Source organism: Cyprinodon tularosa, unplaced genomic scaffold (genome assembly GCF_016077235.1).
Source record: "Cyprinodon tularosa strain WSP-4 unplaced genomic scaffold, ASM1607723v1 ctg33, whole genome shotgun sequence".
In the NCBI taxonomy this organism is placed as follows: domain Eukaryota; kingdom Metazoa; phylum Chordata; class Actinopteri; order Cyprinodontiformes; family Cyprinodontidae; genus Cyprinodon; species Cyprinodon tularosa.
Genome location: NW_024039041.1, coordinates 1907045 through 1929145, shown reverse-complemented (window position 1 = coordinate 1929145; position 22101 = coordinate 1907045). Strand labels below are relative to the sequence as shown.

The following is a 22101-nucleotide window of genomic DNA, read 5'->3' as shown; positions in this document are numbered from 1 at the left end:
ATCGATTCATGTTTTTTTCCCCTCCGGTCTATTTTTATCCATTTTGCTCCAGGACGTAATTCTCCCTCCCATGCTGCGGTGGCGCTAAACCTATTTTGCCCTCCTACCTCGCTTCCTGGTTATACTCTTACAGCAGTTTGTTGCAGTAAGCTTGACACAGACATTTTTTATTTATTCTCAATATTGAAGCGTGGTCTGTGCTACACGCTGTGTCTAGATACGGCCGAGGCGGTGAGGAAGTGGGGGCGAGTTTAGTCCGACGACGGAGGGACATGAGGGCCAAAAAGGGAGGAGATCCAGGTGGAAAAAGGGTCCCAGCATTCTCGCGCACCTCGCTCTTCTTCAAACTTCACGAGTTGTTTTCCGCAATTTCGGTCATGAAAACAAAACAAGCCGACCTCCTGTCTGCGGCGCTGTCTGCCGTCAGCTACAATTTGGGAGAGGTGCAGCGGAGCGTCTGTGGAGGGGGCGGGGACGTCTGGAGCCAAGGTATTGCATTGCACTCATTGCACTGATTTTGTGCAGTATTTTCTGATGCAAAGCCTTGCAGAATCTATAACGCAGGGGTATTATTATTTTTCAGTGAATTAGGTTTTAATAGGAATAGATGGAGTGCAGTTTTTCTACTTCTGTTATTTTCTGTAGTTTCTCAAAAAAAAAAAAAGCATAACGATATTACAGCTTTCATTGATTTATTTCACATTTGAAACATTGTCTAGCCTGTAAGGTGTAAAAAAAAAAAAAAAAAAAAAAAAAAGAACCAATGAATCGAATCGAATCGTGGTGTATTCTTGAGTATCGGAAAAAATCGAATCGTTGGGCCATTTTGCTTTTATCCTCTTCTAAAGCAGCAGCCTCAAAGTCATGCTCTCACATGCCCTGCAACTTCTAGATGTGATCCCTGTCCTATACAACTGAATTAAATGGTTAAACTATCTGACTTGCAGCAGCCCAGCTCTTCAGTGCTCTGCTAAAGAGCTCATGTTAGAGTCAGGAGTGTTTTTGCAGAGACACTCTATAAGATGCAGAGCACCAACCTTTGAGGATTGGAGTTTCAGACCATTGTTCTAACGGTGTAATGCAAGGTAAATGGCAGTTTTAACCTGTGTCCTGGATATGTCTGTGTGTGGTGGTCGCTCCGAAGACCTTTCTTGATTCTACGTTGATTCACAAATACTGTGATTGTTACATTGTTTTTTAACCACTATCTACCATATTTTTTCCTTACAATTACTTTCTGTCATTGTGTTTAGATACAGCTCACTGTGACAAAGCCAAAGTGAAAGATCTGCTGGACATTATTGGTTGGTCATAATATGCTTAAACTAAAACCCCTTTAATGAGTGCTCAATTTTTGGTTTTCATGACCAATTAACCATTGTTATAGGAATATAAAAATTGATGCATGGAATATATTAGTGTGCATGTAATGAACTTTCTGAACTAGGCTGTTGAATATTTTTTCTGAGATTCTAATTTATCTAGATGCAAATGTAAAGCCGTCACCAATTGATATGAGCTGAAATACCAGAAAACATGCAAAGCACATGAAGAAAAAAAAAAAAATATATTTTTTTTCTGCTTTCCCTACTTGTGAATTTGACAGACCATATGGACTAACTTGAACTGTTTCCACCTCATAAAGGTCTTGCTTGTCGATTAATACAGCCAGGTTGTTCCTTTAATGCAATGATTGCATCCCAGTATGACTGCCTGAGCTCAGGTGAACCAGTCCACAGTAAAAGGTTGGAATTCTCTTCACAAACAGGCCTAAACAGCGCCTGAACAAAAGCCAATCAGATGGCAACAGCGTAAAAAATTGCACAATTTGTCATACTAATTGTCATGGTTTTGTCCTTTACTTTGCTGAGTGTTTCCTAGTTTTATTGGTTTAATACCTATTTTGTTGTAGTTTCTAGATTTATGTTAGTTCTCAGGGTTTTCTGTGGTTTTTCATTTGTTGCCCTCTTGTTTGTGTTCCTTTCCCCTTGGCTCCCTCGTTGTCTCCTCTCACACCTGCTCCTTGTCAGCTCGTTAGCCCTGCCTTTGTCTCAGTCAGCTACATACAGGTGCTGGTCATAAAATTAGAATATCATGAAAAAGTAGATTGATTTCAGTAATTCCATTTAAAAAGTGAAACTTGTATATTATATTCATACATTACATACAAACTCATATATTTCAGATGTTTATTTTGTTTAATTTTGATGATTACAAATGAAAATCTCAAATTCATCATATCAGAAAATTAGAATATTACTGAAGACCAATAAAAACAAAGGATTTATAGAAATGTTGGCCAACTGAAAAGTATGAACATGAAAAGTATGAGCATGTACAGCACTCAGTATTTAGTTGGGCCTCCTTTGGCCTGTATTACTGCAGCAATGCGGCGTGGCATGGAGTCGATCAGTCTGTGGCACTGCTCAGGTGTTATGATAGCCCAGGTTGCTCTAATAGTGGCTTTTAGCTCTTCTGAATTGTTGGGTCTGGTGTATTGCATCTTCTTCTTCACAATACCCCATAGATTTTCTATGGGGTTAAGGTCAGGAGAGTTTGCTGGCCAATTAAGAACAGGGATACCATGGTCCTTCAACCAGGTACTGGTAGCTTTGGCACTGTGTGCAGGTGCCAAGTCCTGTTGGAAAATGAAATCTGCATCTCCAAAAAGTTGGTCAGCTGTAGGAAGCATGAAGTGCTCTAAAACTTCCTGGTATGTGGCTGCGTTGACCCTGGACCTCAGAAAACACAATGGACCAACACCAGCAGATGACATGGCACCCCAAACCATCACTGACTGTGGAAACTTTACACTGGACTTCAAGCAACGTGGATGAAGTGCCTCTCTTCTTTTCCTCCAGACTCTGGGACCTTGATTTCCAAAGGAAATGCAAAATTTACTTTCATCAGAGAACATGACTTTGGACCACTCACCAGCAGTCCAGTCCTGTTTCTCTTTAGCCCAGGCAAGACGCTTCTGACGCTGTCTGTGGTTCAAGAGTGGCTTGACACAAGGAATGCGACAGCAGAAACCCATGTCTTTCATACGTCTGTGTGTGGTGGTTCTTGAAGCACTCACTCCAGCTGCAGTCCACTCTTTGTGAATCTCCCCCACATTTTTGAAGGGGTTTTGTTTCACAATCCTCTCCAGGGTGCGGTTATCTCTCTTGCTTGTACACTTTTTTCGACCACATCTTTTCCTTCCCTTCGCCTCTCTATTAATGTGCTTGGACACTGAGCTCTGTGAACAGCCAGCCTCTTTAGCGATTACCTTTTGTGTCTTGCCCTCCTTGTGCAAGGTGTCGATGGTCGTCTTTTGGACAACTGTCAAGTCAGCAGTCTTCCCCATGATTGTGTAGCCTATAGAACTAGACTGAAAGACAATTTAAAGGCTTTTGCAGGTGGTTTGAGTTAATTAGCTGATTAGAGTGTGGCACCAGGGGCCATCAATTTTGAACCTTTTCACAATATTCTAATTTTCTGATATGATGAATTTGAGATTTTCATTTGTTGTCATTTGTAATCATCAAAATTAAACAAAATAAACATCTGAAATATATGAGTTTGTATGTAATGTATGAATATAATATACAAGTTTCACTTTTTAAATGGAATTACTGAAATCAATCTACTTTTTCATGATATTCTAATTTTATGACCAGCACCTGTACACTCTCCCTCTGCAGTCACTCCTTGTTGGTTCCTTGTTGTTGCTGGTCCTGTCATCTCTGTTCTCTGCTCACCTCGTCTCTCCCTGGCTCCTTGTGCGTGTTTCCCCCTGATGTCTCCATGGTTCTGGTCTGTGTTAATTTTTTTGTATGATTCCTGCCTTTGTTAACTGCTTTCATCATTAAAACTACAAGAAATCACCTCAGCTTCTCTGCCTCTGCATTTGGGTCCTCTAAACCACAATCAAAACTTGACACTAATTTTTAAATATATAAACAGTCTTGTCCCTGAAGTGTTAAATATACAGTATAGTCCAGAAATGTCCCAATCCTGGTTCAATAACAAGGGGAAAAGTAAATGGAAACTGATCATCATGATGCTGAACGTGTTTTGGACAGAGCATGTTCGCTGTTAGAGGACCACAGATCTGAAATATCATACCTGCTGAACTGAAATCTCTTCCAGATGTGAAAAAATTTGATGGCAAACTCAAACAATGGCTGGAATTTAATAGTCTGCAAACATTATGTTTTATTGTTGTTATTATTTGTGCTGGTATTATTTTTCATGATTCATACATATGTATTTACATGTACTAGCAGCCACATTTGTTGAATTAGCAATCAGCTCCAAAGCATTGGTTATTATAGCAATGCTTCTTGCTTTGTTTCTCTCAAATAAGCTTTTAAATAAGTAAGAACAATATGGCAACTAAAAAGTATATTTAACATGAAGCTATGGCTCAGGTAAACATCATATACCCAAATGCACAATGCAGAAGATAACAGTTAAATCACTATTATACTATACATCCATTTTACAGTACAAAGATAAATGAACACTAATGTCTGGGTACAACTTTTTTCAAATTTATCATTCTTTTATTTAACTTTTATTCATACAGTTTGTCTCAATGAGGTCTTATATCATTTACAAGAGAGACATGTTTTGTTAAAAAAATACAAACACAGTAGTAACACAAACAATGAAAACATTCAAACCAATTAAATAAGCTCATATAACCTAAATAAAAGGAATATTTCATAAGATATTTTTCTTAAAATTAGTTTAAACTCAACATGGATAGTTTCATGTCAGTTAGAGAAATTGCCTGCAATTTGAAAAACACAAAACAACGTCCCCCCATCCTGCAGCAAAAGAAAAAACCTTTGAAATTTTAACAGAATAAGGAGTAAGGATGTGAATACTTTGAAAAGCTCCTGCAAGAAACTGTAGATTGTATTAAAATGAAAACATCTACCATCATGATTTATTTTCAGCAGATTCTATTTAACTTGCCATGAGCATAAAACAAAACATACACTAATCAGACATCGGTGCATTGAAGGAAGCTCAGGGATATAAATATCTTCTATATAAAAGCATTGCACTATTTTAGGGTTTTGCTTCAATTTCAAAATATTTTTATGGTTCCAGAAGGTAAACCTTACCTACTGATATGGCAAAATTACCTTCATAGAAAAACTGTAATATATATATATATATATATATATATATATATATATATATATATATATATATATATATATATATATATATATATATATATATAAACCTTGGCTACGCTGTGCAGTAAAGTAATGTTGGTTTACTGTTTACCACATTAATGAATTCCAACATTGTTTATGTTTTGTATTAACCTCTTGTATATTTACATAGTCTAAAGGTGAGATGAGATATGGAGAGCTTAAGCTTAAAGTATCTATAAATATTGAAGAGTAAATTAGAAATAACACAGACAAAAAAAACAAGGTAAAAAAAAAAGTAAAATGCAAAAACAAAGCATGATCTAATTATTTATTTTTGATTCTAATTAATAAATATTAACTATCAGATAAAGCACTGGGAATGTATTTCAAATGTCTTTTAAATCAATGCTGTTTTAAAATGACAAAAATGTATAACTGTTATTTGCGTTTTTTAAGTTTTTGCAAACATAAGTTTAAAAAGTTATCTGCAAGTAGGAAAATGAGCACTCCTTTAAATCCATCTTTCAATCTAGTTAATCAACCTGATTGTCACTTATTAAATCTCTTTTAGATCTTTTTGGGAATGTTAACATGCTGTATCTTACAGATTGCGAAGACTCCAATTAGTCTGCAGCAGGGTGGTGACAAAAAAAAGAAATGTGTGGCTTCAATTCTGAAACCAATGTCCTGTTGAAGATCTTTAGTCCTTTGAGTTTCATGTTTTGTCAGACCTGCCCTTTGGTCTGCTGGTGGATCCAATCAGTGAACTTGATCACCTGGGTGTAGACCCCTGGACGATTCAGCCTTGCACAGCCTTCGCCCCAGCTAACAATCCCTGCCAAGAACCACCGTCTCCCTCGCTCTAAGCACACCAGCGGACCTCCTGAATCCCCCTGAGGAAACAAACAGTACCGTAAAGCTGATCACATTTAGTATACATCTAAGTATTTCAGAACATGCATGATTGGGCTCAAAGAAAAGAGTATACAGTTAACTCATTTTAAACCAACTGTTAGTACAAGCAAGCAGCAGCTACAGGAATTGTTTTACTTGAGGTTCAGATGCTTTATATCCTGTCTCAAATATGTAAAAAAAAAAAGCGAATTATTGATTGCATTTTGATATCTGCTCAAATATGTTTCTTTCCATAACATTAGGGTGTTGCCACTTCATCGGGTCTTTATACAGCCAGGATGGAGCAGGATCCAGGACTGGCCACTTGAGGTCATTCTGGACCCTCCTACTGGCTGGAGTTCATTATCTGTAGGCGTGGTCCTCTCACAGGTGCAGCACAATACCCAGAGCTGTAAAATGCCCTATCCACACAAACAAGATTATCTGTAATAGTAAATCTAGTTTGCTGTTCAAGCTGTGAATCTAAACAGAGTAGGCGATTTTGGAGAGCCTAATTGATCAATTTTGAAATTAGGTCCTAGAGTTTAAAACCAGGGAAGGCCATTTTTAAGTTTCCCTGTGGAGATGCGAACTGCATCTTTTTTTAAACGATGATGGTGTAGCTCATCCTTCCTCTGTAGCCCCGATGCACCTTGTCACTGCCATGCTACTGTGTTTACCCTGCATAAGCTGTCTGAGGATGCCCAGTGTTTTTGTCAATGGTTGGGGTTTGATTCTGGGGAAGTGTCACAGCGCCACTAAAAGGCCTGGCATCAATGCTGTAAAGACTTTTTTTCTAAGCCATTATGAAAATATACAATTCATGAGGACTAGGCCTAAGAGGAGCTTGTTTCCAATCACTCTTTGCCTAGGTGTAACCAGTAATGGTAAATATCAAGCCACTCCCTGAGCCTGTTATGTCCTCCTCGTATGTCCATAGTAACTGTTTCTGCTTTACCAAGTTTATCTGTGACTGAATGACACCATCCAGCTGACAATCCTGATCACTTCTGCCACAGCCATTGATGGCAGACCAATCCCCTGCAACACTTATCTCATCAAGACCCACAGCCTTGTCATCTACTGTAAGAAGGAAATATGTTTAGATGTGTTTTCATCATCTAAACCGACCATAAAAATCTTTTGAAGTTTTTAAGCTTTTATTATTGATGTTAACCATGTTTTCCTATTTGTTTACCCCCATTACATACTTATCTTCTCCAATAAACTTACAGATCACAATTGACCTGTCTGCCTTGTTCTGCAGTTCATCCTCCAGAACTATGTTAAGCATCAACCATCAGTCGATTTCCTGGGATACATCTTAGATGGCAGATTGGGACATGCAGATCCCACAAACATGAAAGCAGTCAGTCTGTCCATTTAATACCATTCAGGTTGTAAGAACAACAAGCATTATTCTGTCATTGCCCCTCAACCTAACCCCTGGTGAAAAGGTTTGGCTTTCCTCCTGAGACATTCCAGTAAAGTCCATTTCCAGTACACTTTCTGCCTGGTACATCAGCCCCTCTGAGATTAATATGTAACCAGTCCCACCGCTGTCTACTTACACTATATTGCCAAAAGTATTTGCTCACCCATCCAAATTATTGGAATCAGGTGTTCCAATCACTTCCATGGCCACAGGTGTATAAATTCAAGCACCTAGGCATGCAGACTGTTTTTACAAACATTTGTGAAAGAATGGGTCGCTCTCAGGAGCTCAGTGAATTCCAGCGTGGAACTGTGATAGGATGCCACCTGTGCAACAAATCCAGTCGTGAAATTTCCTCGCTCCTAAATATTACACAGTCAACTGTCAGCTGTATTATAAGAAAATGGAAGTGTTTGGGAACGACAGCAACTCAGCCACGAAGAGGTAGGCCACGTAAACTGACGGAGCGGGGTCAGCGGATGCTGACGCGCATAGTGCGAAGAGGTCGCCAACTTTCTGCAGAGTCAATCACTACAGACCTCCAAACTTCATGTGGCCTTCAGATTAGCTCAAGAACAGTGCGCAGAGAGCTTCATGGAATGGGTTTCCATGGTCGAGCAGCTGCATCCAAGCCATACATCACCAAGTGCAATGCAAAGCGTCGGATGCGGTGGTGTAAAGCACGCCGCCACTGGACTCTAGAGCAGTGGAGACGCGTTCTCTGGAGTGACGAATCGCGCTTCTCCATCTGGCAATCTGATGGACGGGTCTGGGTTTGGCGGTTGCCAGGAGAACGGTACTTGTCTGACTGCATTGTGCCAAGTGTAAAGTTTGGTGGAGGGGGGATTATGGTGTGAGGTTGTTTTTCAGGAGCTGGGCTTGGCCCCTTAGTTCCAGTGAAAGGAACTCTGAATGCTTCAGCATACCAAGACATTTTGGACAATTCCATGCTCCCAACTTTGTGGGAACAGTTTGGAGCTGGCCCCTTCCTCTTCCAACATGACTGTGCACCAGTGCACAAAGCAAGGTCCATAAAGACATGGATGACAGAGTCTGGTGTGGATGAACTTGACTGGCCTGCACAGAGTCCTGACCTCAACCCGATAGAACACCTTTGGGATGAATTAGAGCGGAGACTGAGAGCCAGGCCTTCTCGTCCAACATCAGTGTGCGACCTCACAAATGCGCTTCTGGAAGAATGGTCAAAAATTCCCATAAACACACTCCTAAACCTTGTGGACAGCCTTCCCAGAAGAGTTGAAGCTGTTCTAGCTGCAAAGGGTGGACCGACGTCATATTGAACCCTATGGATTAGGAACGGGATGTCACTTAAGCTCATATGTGAGTCAAGGCAGGTGAGCAAATACTTTTGGCAATATAGTGTACGTCTGCCTCCCACTCTTCAAACCTGAGTACTAGGTCTAACTTTGGATCCAATCTAATCTCACTGGTGTGCAACTGCTGACATCACTGGCCCTGTGGAGATGTCCTTCAATTTGTAAATAAATGCAACTTGAAATCTCTGCTCCTTAAACCATCACTTCAGAACTGGTTCACTACACCAGATATGCCTAAGTCCATTCCTCAAGATCTACAATCCTGCAACTTTTAGAAAAATTTATTGTCCAACACAAAATAATCAAAAGGCTGAATTCTCCGATCAGTTTGCCATTAAGCTCTGCATATTCCTGTTAAGGAGCCATTACAGTGGAAACGATTGTGCTTAAAAAAAAGTTATGTTCTGTTATTGAGCATAACTTTAATGCCAGCCAAACCAATTTATTGAGTAACAAATAAAATGCTGCAATAAACCAATATTAACTGTTAGATATCTTGTGGCTGAATTACATCTGTTATCAACTTGCACCTAATGGTGAAAACCAGTAGAATTTAGAAAATCATTTAACAGGTAGGTGGGCAATTCTCAGGGATCTCTACGTAAAAAAAAAAAAAAGCACATGCACAACCCTGTACCCGCTCCCGAGAGGGAACGCCTATTAAGTGCGTGCAAGAGCATGCAGGAGCCCATTTCTCCTAATGCACACTCTGTTTAAAAGTTGCTGTTTGCATTGTCATACAAGTTTACTTTCCAAAAGAAGATTTGCAATTTTTCCATTAAGTCAGACTCACCACCGGTAAGTTAAAATGAGGACGAGCACGTAGGACGGCCTTACCTAAACATATCACCAGAATGATTGACAATTAGGAGGACCACCTATTTTTATGATCCACCCGGAAATAAAAGATCTTCCTCTATACCATTAACTTAGTGTTTGAAAATCCCATTCTTGGGGAAATATTACCTCACTTGTTAGAAAATGTTTCTTAGATCTAAAATAATTAATTCCAGTGATTTTATCATGTTATGCCTTATCAAATCTATAAGCAACCTCATGTTTATTGGGAATTTTCTCAAAGACACAATGCACAAAATTTCAGAAAACAAGGACAACCATGTAAAAGAACATGCTAAAGATATATCATTTCTATATGACAAGGATGTTTTCTCAGATCTTTTTTTCATCATATTTACCAGAACACTTACCTGGCATGCATCCACGCCTCCCTGCAGTTTTCCCGCACACAGCATCCTGGGAGTGACAGCATCATCATACAGCTTGTTACAGACTTTCCTATTAATAATCTTCACAGAAGCTTCTTGCAAACGAGGCGCCAGTTCACCTGTAAATAAAACAAAAACATGATGATCATTATGCTCTTATGGCACTAACAAAAGGGTTAAATGTTGAGCACATCTCACCGTCCTCAGCAAGAACGCCCCATCCTGTGACAAAGCAGCTGGTGCCAGTGGTGAAAGTGTGCGAGGAGGCAGGAACACACACAGGCTGCACTAAGTCATTAAAGAAAACTGGTGCGCTGAGCTCAAGAAGGGCGATGTCGTAGTCAGATGTGAACTGGTCATACTTGGGGTGGAGGAGGATCCGACGGATTAGTCTGGTTGCTGCTCCGTGGTTTCCCCTGGTCATCACACGCATGCCCAGGTAAGCCCGCCAGGCACGGGCATCGGAGTATCTGCAGACATAATGACCATGAATGTAGAAGGCAGGCATGAAGCACAAAGGGGAGGGTTTTCTTTTCTCACTTGATGGCATCCGAGTCTTGGAAGCAGTGAGCAGCAGAGACAAGCCAGCGGTTAGAAACCAGCGTGGCTCCACAGACGTGGCCATAGCGCTCCATCTGTAGGCTGACCTGCCAAGGCCATGACCCTACCACAGCATCAGATCCCCCGACTATCTTGGTCCGTTTTCTGGGCCTGGTGCCGCATCCTATGAGCCAGAAAAACAATAACAGAATATGAACTTCATTTTGACCTTTACAAAACAGAAACCTGGTAGAAAAGCTTGAGATCTACCACAGCGCAGTTCATCAGAGCCATCAAAGCAGTCTTTAACTCCGTCACACTCAGGGTTCACCTTATTGACACACTTTCCATTGGCACATTTGAAGGAAGACAAGGAGCAACTCTTTAGATCTGATGAGAATGATGGAAAACATTCACAAAGAGCATCCATTTTTTTAATAGTTTATTTCTTTTTTACATATAGTAAATACCAAGAGCATTGACATAAATACTCACATGCTCTGGAGCAATTCAGTTCATCGCTGCGGTCCTTGCAGTCAATCACACCATCGCACACAGATGACTTTGGTAAACACACCTTGTTTGGACAAACGTGGTAGCATTTAACTCCTATAAAGCAAAGACATAACAGGTCAAATAAAATCAACAAATTCTTGCTCATGTTGATGTTGATCACTGTGCCTACTCACCACAGCTGCCTTCCTCACTGCTGTCTGCACAGCTGCTCTGACCAGCACACTGGCTGCTCTGAGGTCTGCACTGACCATCCCCACAGGGAGCTTCACCAGGCTTGCAGGATGCTAATGGTTTTGCAATGAGGTGCAGAAAGTAAAGTCAGACAGATCAGATTTCGCCAGGTCATACTAATAGTATGCATGAATGTGCACAAGTATATACAATTCAATTCCACATTGCATCTTCAACCTGAGCACTCAGCATACAGTAACTGTAAATAATGTATCTTTAAAAAGGCTTGAACACAGAATTTTCTCATTTTCTTTGTCTTTCCTTGATTGTGTTTTCTTGCTAATGATGGCACAATATATAGTCACACATTAATACTAACAAAACAAATGTTCTGGAGAAGCTTTTTCCGTAGTTGTGTCCAGGAATATGATCTACAAGTATCTCAAATATTCATTAAAAATGATCACTGTTGTGATTGGATCTGGAGAAATAAGAGAAGCTGGCCACCATTTTGACAGTCAGAGTCTTTAGTTTGTCTGCAGCAGTGGAAATGAATAAACATTTGAATCTGTGTAAGGGTGGACAAGCATTAAATATTGATATGTATTGCCATATTCAATATTCACCTTATTCAATATTGGTGATATGATTTTTAAACACATTTCTGATATTTTTACATACATTACAGTCTATGATTTGCCACTGACTCGCGTTCTAGGTTTTATTTAGTTGTATGAGTAAGGTAATATTTCTTAAATGTCATATAAGAGGCATTTTTTAAACACACTAGGCAGGTTGAGATATTATTTTTAAGAAGCTCAAAGCCCGATTTGGATCGATAAGACTTCCCACGCTATAAAGATCCCAAGGAGCACTGTGCATTGGGACACATTATGGACTCACCTGGGATTCACCACAGCTGGCAACAAAAAGGTGAAAGAATAGAAGATAGAAACAGGAAGTAGGAGCTAAAATTTTCTGTATTTGGAATCAGCCTTGGTGTTTTTGAGCATGCAGAATATTACCTCTAAAAAACAAGACTTTGGCTACATGATTTAATTAATCCCTATCAAAGTTATTTATATATATATATATATATATATATATATATATATATATATACACTATATTGCCAAAAGTATTTGCTCACCTGCCTTGACTCACATATGAGCTTAAGTGACATCCCGTTCCTAATCCATAGGGTTCAATATGACGTCGGTCCACCCTTTGCAGCTAGAACAGCTTCAACTCTTCTGGGAAGGCTGTCCACAAGGTTTAGGAGTGTGTTTATGGGAATTTTTGACCATTCTTCCAGAAGCGCATTTGTGAGGTCGCACACTGATGTTGGACGAGAAGGCCTGGCTCTCAGTCTCCGCTCTAATTCATCCCAAAGGTGTTCTATCGGGTTGAGGTCAGGACTCTGTGCAGGCCAGTCAAGTTCATCCACACCAGACTCTGTCATCCATGTCTTTATGGACCTTGCTTTGTGCACTGGTGCACAGTCATGTTGGAAGAGGAAGGGGCCAGCTCCAAACTGTTCCCACAAAGTTGGGAGCATGGAATTGTCCAAAATGTCTTGGTATGCTGAAGCATTCAGAGTTCCTTTCACTGGAACTAAGGGGCCAAGCCCAGCTCCTGAAAAACAACCCCACACCATAATCCCCCCTCCACCAAACTTTACACTTGGCACAATGCAGTCAGACAAGTACCGTTCTCCTGGCAACCGCCAAACCCAGACCCGTCCATCAGATTGCCAGATGAAGAAGCGCGATTCGTCACTCCAGAGAACGCGTCTCCACTGCTCTAGAGTCCAGTGGCGGCGTGCTTTACACCACCGCATCCGACGCTTTGCATTGCACTTGGTGATGTATGGCTTGGATGCAGCTGCTCGACCATGGAAACCCATTCCATGAAGCTCTCTGCGCACTGTTCTTGAGCTAATCTGAAGGCCACATGAAGTTTGGAGGTCTGTAGTGATTGACTCTGCAGAAAGTTGGCGACCTCTTCGCACTATGCGCGTCAGCATCCGCTGACCCCGCTCCGTCAGTTTACGTGGCCTACCACTTCGTGGCTGAGTTGCTGTCCTGAGAGCGACCCATTCTTTCACAAATGTTTGTAAAAACAGTCTGCATGCCTAGGTGCTTGAATTTATACACCTGTGGCCATGGAAGTGATTGGAACACCTGATTCCAATAATTTGGATGGGTGAGCAAATACTTTTGGCAATATAGTGTATATATATATATATATATATATATATATATATATATATATTGGGACTGAGGGCAAAAACAGTTGTCTCACTATGCACTAGTAGTTTTAATGCAGTGAGGCTAAAACGTCTGATGCACACATAAGCGCATTCAGTCCTGCAAACTAGTGTCTTATTTTTCAATAAAACATGAGCCGTTTTTGGTTGATAGTGTTGTGCAACACTTACGGCATTTTGTTTCATCGCGTCCATCTGAACAATCCTTCACCCCATCACACACCTTCCTCAGAGGGATACAGCTACCATCTCCACATCGAAACTGACGAGGACAAGCTTGAAAATACAGCAAGTTGATGTTTCTTTTAACTTTAATGAACTCCTTAAAGATTAAAATAAACTTTGTTCTTAAGAACAATGTGATAATTCATGCCAAAACTAATCTGCTCTAATCTCTTTTGTTTTTGATCAAATGCAAACAAATGTGTTCCTTTATTTTGCAGATATTCATTTAGGAGGGAAAATATCCAACTGACTTACCCCCCTCTGGAGCGAAGGCTCGGTACAGCAAGTAGAATCCCTTATGGGTGAGGGATTCATCAGAGTGGAAGTGGATAGAGAGAGGAGAGGAATACACTCTCTTTCTGCTGCTCTCTGGCAGGGGATTACACAGTCTGCATGCGAAAGGGAAGATTTTCAGAATGCACAAAAACAAAAAACCAAGTGAAGTGAGTTACTGTGCTTTGCAAAACCCTTTGACCCTTTTTTCCACATTTTATCACATCACAACTACAGAGATCAATAAAACTTATAGATCTTCATACAAGTGTAAGAAAGATTTTTATTTAGTAAACAACTATAAAAAATGTAATGCACATCCATGTCTACTATATGGTGTGGTGTAAATCAAAATACTTCATTTGGCTGGTCTCTTAATAAGGTCAGCGTTGTGGAGGTTAATGTTTGTGTTACTTACAAAAATGTAAAAAAGGCTATTGAATTCTAATTTTATTCTCAGAATTGTGTCTTTTAAAGTCAACTTACTTTGGACTCTATCACCAAAGCACAGGATTATGAATTAAGTAAAGTTCTGAGATTAATTCTGAGATTAAAGTCAGAACTTTGAGATTAAAATCAGAAAGCAATAGGATTTCTTGTTTTATTAGGTGACCAATTTTTTTATGGCTTAATCTTCTACTGTAGTTATCTTTCAAATTTTCTATTGTTACTTTTTTTAATGACTTAATTCTATGTGTTTTTATTTCATTTTTGCTGTTTGTAAAACATGTCTTTCATCTAGTGGTTGCTGTAAAGGGCTTTGCAAAGAACATACATTTACTATATTTTCCTTGCTTGACTCATCAGTTTAGGTTTATTGAGTCATCCTGGTAAGTTTGCCATTTATATTAGGTCTTTGCAAATAATGGATTGAACAGTGCTCCATGTTTAGTTTCCTGGTTTTATTAAATTGTTTATTCCCTATTGCTTTACATAGAACATCTGAAGCCTTCAGCAGGCAGCTGTGTATTTACTGGGATTCAATTCCACACAGACCGACTTTATCAGGTGACTTCTGCGGTAAACAGGTTGCAATAGAATACTTGCATTGGGAAAAAAATGCAAATCACAGAAAAGCACTGTCATTTTATTCAACAGCTTTACATCAAATCTGCTGAATTCTGGGTTTGTCTTGTGACAGAATGTGAAGAAACTTTAAATAAACGAATGTCAACTAAGTGTTCAAGTCTCACAACTCACTTTGTCCCTGCAATATCCAGCCAGTCCTTTTCACAACCATCTGACGATGGTGAATCTTGAATGTCTAAAGTTACGATTGTCACTGAAATTAGATATCCTGGCACAGGGACCTGAAAAAGTAAACCAAAAAAGTCCAAACATAACACTTTAGAGGTTGGAATGTGAACGAGCTGCACAATCTCTCTTTAAAACCATTTATAAAAAACACACTGTAACACATAATCAGTCCTGTACAGCTCACCCGTAAAGTCCAGGTGCAGTCTATGTTAGGAGGATAAAAGGAAGGGTAGTAAGGTGAGGAAATTGATCCATTCCAAGAGGAAATTGAACCTCCACAGCCTGCAGGGGGCAACATAAGCATAAGGAAATGCACAGCAGCACAGTCAGTCAGTCAATTATAGCAGCCCTGAAACATTAGTGAAAACAGATTGTGTGGTTTAAATTTTTTCTTTTTTCAGAAAGAGGCCCCCAAACCTGCTTTAGGGATGGCTTGGAAGTACGCTTTAAAGATTGCTCCATCTTTCTGTCTGTTGAAGGAGAAGGTCACCAACATCACATTACCGGAAGAGATCAGCTTCATGACCGGAGATGAGCCTGAAACCGGCAGCCCACACCATCTGAAACAGCCACATGTAGCCGAATATTTAACTGCCGCAGGCTCAAGGAAAATGTAGTATGATCAGTTATTCTGGTGACCGGTATTTCTTGGTTAACCTGGCAATTATCTTGTTCTGCAAAGGCAACAGAAAGTCATATGCAGAGAGCTTGTGGGCTGCGCAGCTTCCAGGCGTGGCGCCCTGAAGAGTGAGGACAACCAGTCGAACAACATGACCTGATGGCACACGCAGACGCCACTGGTAGTATGGCTTCTTGGGACTCACAAGACTCAGGGTGCGGTTGTTTCCATACTTAGCGTAAAGGTCAAAAGATATTGCTGGAAAGTGACAGAAATATGAGCTTAATCAGAGGAAATGGTGGACTGAAGGTAAGCTGGAAAAATGACGGAAATGGAAGTGCTGTCCAAAAGGCTTTATACTGTTTCTTCAATTTTTGAGCGTCTGATGTCTTACTAGAGATAAACTGACATCAGCCACACTTTGTTTTAGCTGAAATAAGCAATTTTATTTTTGTATCCGCGATACATGCATATGGTTGCCAACTCAATGCATTCAGCAGCAATTATTTGAGGTCACATGAAACACATGCATTGCTGCTAGTCCCATCTGGTATCCATCGGTAAGGTTTCCTTTAATTTGTTCATGAATGTCTATTTTTGCTTGCACTGAGACTTTTGTAATGCGATGGTCTGGCGACCTGTCCAGGGTGTACCCCGCCTCTCGCCCATAGATAGCTGGAGATGGGCACCAGCACCCCTCGCGACCCCGCTTGGGATAAGCGTGATGGAAAATAGATGGATGGATGGATGGATGGATGGGACTCCATTCATTCATTAATTAATTCATTCATTCATTCATTCATTCAATCATTGTTCCATTATATTCTAAATGCAGGAGGCGGGAACAATATTAATTTAAAGAATTAGCCTTCTTAAAATTGCCTGAACAGGTCAGGGATTTGTTAGTTAAATGTCAAAATAATTGATACCGGAATCAGCCTTAAGACACCTGTATCAATTAGTTTGTATTACCAAGAAAACAAACTCAAAGGATGAAAAGATGACTTGATCTACTACCTCCACTAGAAATCTAAATTTCTCACCTTGAAACCCAAGCTGCCATTTTCCACCCTGAATACTATTTGGGTTTTTCATTTTGTCATTTCTGTCGCCTGACTCAGAATCGTCAGAGTCTAAGTCTGCAAAGATACACAAATACGGGCATAAAAACTTGTGATCCACATTTTTGTTTCAAAATTTAGCAAGAAACTGTACCTAGCAGATGGAGAATGTCATCATCTTGCTCCATGAAGTAGCGCTGCTCGTTCTGGCTATACCGCAGCACCTTGTTGGTCCCAGGTAGCCTGCGCTTTAGCCTCTCTGGGCTGGATTTCTGGATTTCCAGGGCCACATTGTGGGGGGCTGAGAATTTGCTCCAGTAAAACACACTGAGCCCCTCCTCTCCTTCACTGTTACACAAAAAAGAAGCTGGTGGGTTGTTTTAAATAAAGTCATGTCTGAGGATGCATTCTTCCCCTTGATTCTTTCTATGTGCTCTGGTATGGTTTTTCTCATGCCACATCTCACCTGAAGGAAGTAATCCCTGAGCACACATAGTAAGAACTCCATGGGGTGGACTCGTAGAGTCTTAAGAACTGTTAAAAGGAAAACAGGGGGAAATAAAAACAAAACCCGAGAAGTTATACAGTGGCTTTTGAAAGTGATTATGCATCTTGAACTATTTCACAATTTGTCAGCATATTGCAGCCATATATCATTCAAAGTAGATGTCTTGGATTTGTTTTGAAGGCCATAATCACAAGGAGTAGAGAAAACTATGCGCAAATTTTGATTCTTTATTTTTTTTTTACAAATAAGACCTCCGCTTATCTGGGGTCGGGTCGCGGGGGCAGCAGCCTAAGAAGGGAGGCCCAGACTTCCCTCTCCCCAGCCACTTCTTCTAGCCCCTCAGGAGGAACCCCAAGGCAATCCCAGGCCAGCCGAGAAACTTTGGCCCCGTCCACACGAAGCCGAACCCTGGCCTAAATGCACAAATTTTTCACCAAACCAGCCTCTCATCCATACGAAGCCGGCGTTTCGGGGTCTGTAAACGATCTTTTTTTTATTCAGCCTTCAGAGTGGGAAGATTTTGAAACGCTGTTTTCGCGTTTCCATCTTTAAGCTCTAACCGCATTTTTTTTCTTACACGCATGCGTCATAGCGTCGCCTCTAAACACGCATGCGCGACAGTATCACAACAACAATGGCGCTGTACTGTGTTGAATGGTTGCTGCTAATGCTACTCACCCTGCTGTCGGGCTTACAACAGAATCTTCTTCTTCTGGAATATCTCCAGGAAGAACAGAGCAATATCGACGACATAGTTCATCACCTGAATTTGACTGAACTATGAAAATGGACCCGCAGGGCAACCATGTATAAATATTAGTGTGCATGCCCAACATTTCGTCGCCTATTTTTGCTTTGGCACCACAGCGCCACTTACAGGCCTGGCATACATTTTGCAGCATTTTCATGCATTCGTGTGGACGATCACAATTATTTTACGTCTCCGTCTTTACGACAAACGTTCTGGAAAATATTAGCGTTTCGTGTTCGTTTTGACTTTGTGTGGACGGGGCCATAGTCGCTCCAGCGTGTCCTGGGTCTTCCCCGAGGCCTCCCCCGGGGGATGGATAATAAGACCATTTTAAAATTGGTAAGCATAGGGTATTTTGGGCATTAATGTTTGCAAAACACCTTCAGATCAGTTTGATTTGATGGACATTCTTTGTTACGGGGCCATTTGAGCCATTTAAACAAAGTATTGTTGTTTGATCTGAACCCTCCCATGGTAGAACTCGTTACTTGATTAAGGTTTGTTGTCCTGTCTGATCTGTAGTCCCCTGCTGTCTCTGTTGTTCCCTGTTTCTGCTTAAGAAAGCATACCCAAGGCAAGATTTTTTTTTAATAGCTAATTAGATCTCAAATTGGTCTTGTTTTTCTTTTCTGTTTCTAGGATGGCAGATAACGGATTAGATTTCTCCCTTTTTTATTTTTTTTTATGGAACCATAACAGGGGTTCTCTTCAATAAATGCCAGATATACTGTACACAATGTTTGTGACTTTGCATCCTATTAAAGCAGGTCACAGGAATGCCAGACTAGGCTGATTCAGTGTTTGGGAATTCCCTTTTATCAATCTGACCTTTTGCTCCAAAAATCAACCCCTGCTCCCCGGATGTTTCTTTTGTCCTCCTGTCATCCCACCTTGCCCTACTGCTCTGCCTGGTTCATCCGCTCCATGTAGTGTGCTGCATACATAGTGGCCAATTGTGTGAAAGCTCCACAGACAATGTTTTTATTGAAGGGCTGCTCTTCCTCTCACTCTCACTGCCCAGGCCTGGCGGGCCTCACAAATGCCCAGCTTGTCCTCAACCCCTGAAAGGACCCGGTCCCTGGGGGTGCCGTTGACTCACACACATTATGCACAGCTCCTGTTTCAGCTTTACATTTAACACCAGAAAGAGGCAGAAGAGAGAAGAGCACAAAAACAGATATGGGAGGACAGCAGAGATAAGGAGGAGAGACACTATTTGAAGATGGAGGAGAGGAAGAAAACAGCAGTGCTTTTAAAGTGGCATATATTGAAACACTTGTGGTGTGTTGGAATGAAGCAAAAATAAACCATGTCATTCAGAGCTGATGCAGGGACAGAAGAGCTGAACATCTCCACCTACATAAGGGTCCAAAGCCTGAGCCTGCAGGCGGAACTGAGGGGAGCCGGGGTCGGTCAGCTCTAAAGAGAAGCTCAGGTTTGGGAACTCCACACTGCCACCGAGGAAGAACAGTGAACAAGGTGGAGCTTGAGAGAAGGGAGAGATGAAGATGTTTAGAATGTTATGGATTGGAATAATAAATAAATAGTTTGCACAGCAGGGAGGGTTTTGATGAAACATCAAAATTTGCACTCACCTGTTAAATAGTTGAGAGCCAATGTTATTGCAGCAGTGAAAGAAACTAAAGGAAGGAGACCTAAGATGAGTCTTCTCCAAGAACAACACAATGGCGCTCTCTGCCTCTCTCTTTTTTGATCCACCAGACCTTCACACTTTGTCGCAGAGGGGACGAGTAAGCCGATGGACTGCTTTAATTCTCCATCTCTCTTAAATGGAAAATTATGTGATTCAAATAAAATCCAAATAAACGTTAAGTCTGGTTTTATAAAAGTATAAAGAATCACTACAGCATCCATAAAAGTAATTAATAATGTCAATAAGGGTTTCAAACAATGTTTCTCAGCCCTGCCCCTTTAAGCTGTAGAAGTTTCTGCTGGTATGTCCTTCAGAAACCTCTTAATCACCCATTAAATCAGATTTATTGCTGAAAGGAAACACTTAAAGCAAGTAGGACAGTACAGACAACGCACAAGCACAGCTGTTCTGTTAATTTACCTCTCAAAAACATTTGACACCATATATTGTAACTTGGGCCTGAAACTGGTTAATACTTCAATGTCATAACAGAACCATCCTACAGATTTGTTTGCACACTGAAAATTTGTACTCTAGCTTTCTTCACATCCTTAACGGTGAGAGAGGTGGTTCTATGACATGTGTTTTATTGTTTCCCAATAAGGTGTATTATATACTCGTATCTACATTATTACTAAGCTGAGAAGAGGCATCCAACTATGACATATTGTCAGACAATCAACATGATCAGTAGATATTTCACAGGTTACAGTGGGTGGCCAGCAGTTTGATAGACAATTTATTTGAACCAAACAACCAAGATTGTTATCACAGGTTCTCAATTTTATGTTCTGTGCTCTAACATCCTTAGTTCTGGATTACGTTTAAGATTTATTTACTTAATTGTTTGTACTCATAGATATAAAAGTTAATGGAATTAAAAGCTTTGTGCAAACGGCAAGCACAGCAGGAGTGATGCTTAATTCAGCTGTTTTTTTTAACTTTATATAATTAAATTTGGCTTCATGGTTCTGAAAATGTCTTCACAATGTCAAGTCCCCCATATTCTGTTTTATAAAGATTAATTGGTCATGATGTGATTCGAAACCTATTTCGGCAACAGAAGGACTGCATGCAGAATCTGCCTGCATCTCCTTCCTGTTTTCAAAGGTGTGCCCTAGAGGTCTGTTCTGGGATCGCTCTTGTTTATTTATCAACATGTTTGATTTATGCAAAAGGAAAAAAAAAAAAACAGAGCTTTATTCACAAAGCTAATTTTGGCGTCCTGCATTTATATCTGATCTTTAAAGAATATATGGGTTTAATTACCTAGTTCTAAAAACTGTGCAAGGGTCGTGATATTGGCAGAAGAAAAAAAAGAGGAAAATTTAAATTGCCTTAAACATCACTGCTGTAATATGCTTTAATATTAGCTAAATATAAAGGAAGTCAACACTTTTGCTAATGATTAAACTGTATACGCCTGTTAAAACTCTTTTTGCTTTTTTGATTTATTTGACAAAATTCATGTTTTTTCTGTCTTAATTTTTGTGCTAGGAATCTGTAGAAAAATATATGTAAAATCTTGATTCAATTAACAACTCAAAAATGAATGAAAAAAACATTTGCCATACATACTCTAAAGATGATTCTTATTGACATCTGAGTAGAACAGGAGAGCAGTGGATAAAAGCTAACCTTAAAATCAATGAGGACTCTATTTTTACAGCTGGTCAGGGAATAATTTACTGGTAGCAATGATGCAGACCTTAAAGCTCAAATGATTTCCTATAACATTTAAGAAATTGGTTCTGTTCTCTGTGGGAAAGAAAGTATGCCTGAATGGTTGTGCTTTCCCACGGCCTGCAAAGTCAGCACTCAGTGTCACAGGCACAGACCCCTGTGGATTTTACAATTAAATGAGGTTCAAATAGCTTGATGGATTATAAATATGATTACTCTAAAATGAATAACACCCCAAAGGTTAAATAAAAGACAGCGGGTTAGTGGCAGAGTGAGATGGAAGAAAGACAGGCTGAGAACAAAGTGTTTTACCTCCAGATAAAGCTCCTCAGTGATGGCTTACCTGTAAAGCTTGACAGCCAGAGTGTCCGTGTGCAGAAACACAGTACACCTCACAAATTTTGCTTTTGGGCTGAGTCCACATAGCACTGTCCAGTTTAGCTCCGGAGAGGTGACTCGCAACAATATCTCAGACATAGAAACGATGGAGAGAGGGAGGGAAAGAGAAAATCCCCACTGTTGC

The 22101-nt window shown here is 40.3% G+C and overlaps 1 protein-coding gene across 1 annotated transcript; it reads right to left on the bottom strand.

The window, feature by feature from the left end:
- Positions 1–5248: 5248 nt before the first annotated feature.
- LOC119789075 (suppressor of tumorigenicity 14 protein) lies at positions 5249–22080 on the bottom strand. The gene is made up of 19 exons (XM_038293838.1): positions 21922–22080; positions 19837–20026; positions 19602–19726; positions 17449–17516; positions 17137–17330; positions 16965–17060; positions 15960–16179; positions 15720–15862; positions 15487–15584; positions 15246–15355; positions 14028–14161; positions 13719–13823; positions 11281–11391; positions 11087–11200; positions 10862–10981; positions 10592–10775; positions 10250–10521; positions 10034–10170; positions 5249–6052 (listed from the first exon to the last, which is right to left on the bottom strand). Exons 1-19 carry the CDS (start codon positions 22000–22002, stop codon positions 5885–5887), a joined length of 2670 nt encoding a protein of 889 aa, XP_038149766.1. The 5' UTR covers positions 22003–22080; the 3' UTR covers positions 5249–5884.
- Between the last annotated feature and the right edge of the window lie 21 nt (positions 22081–22101).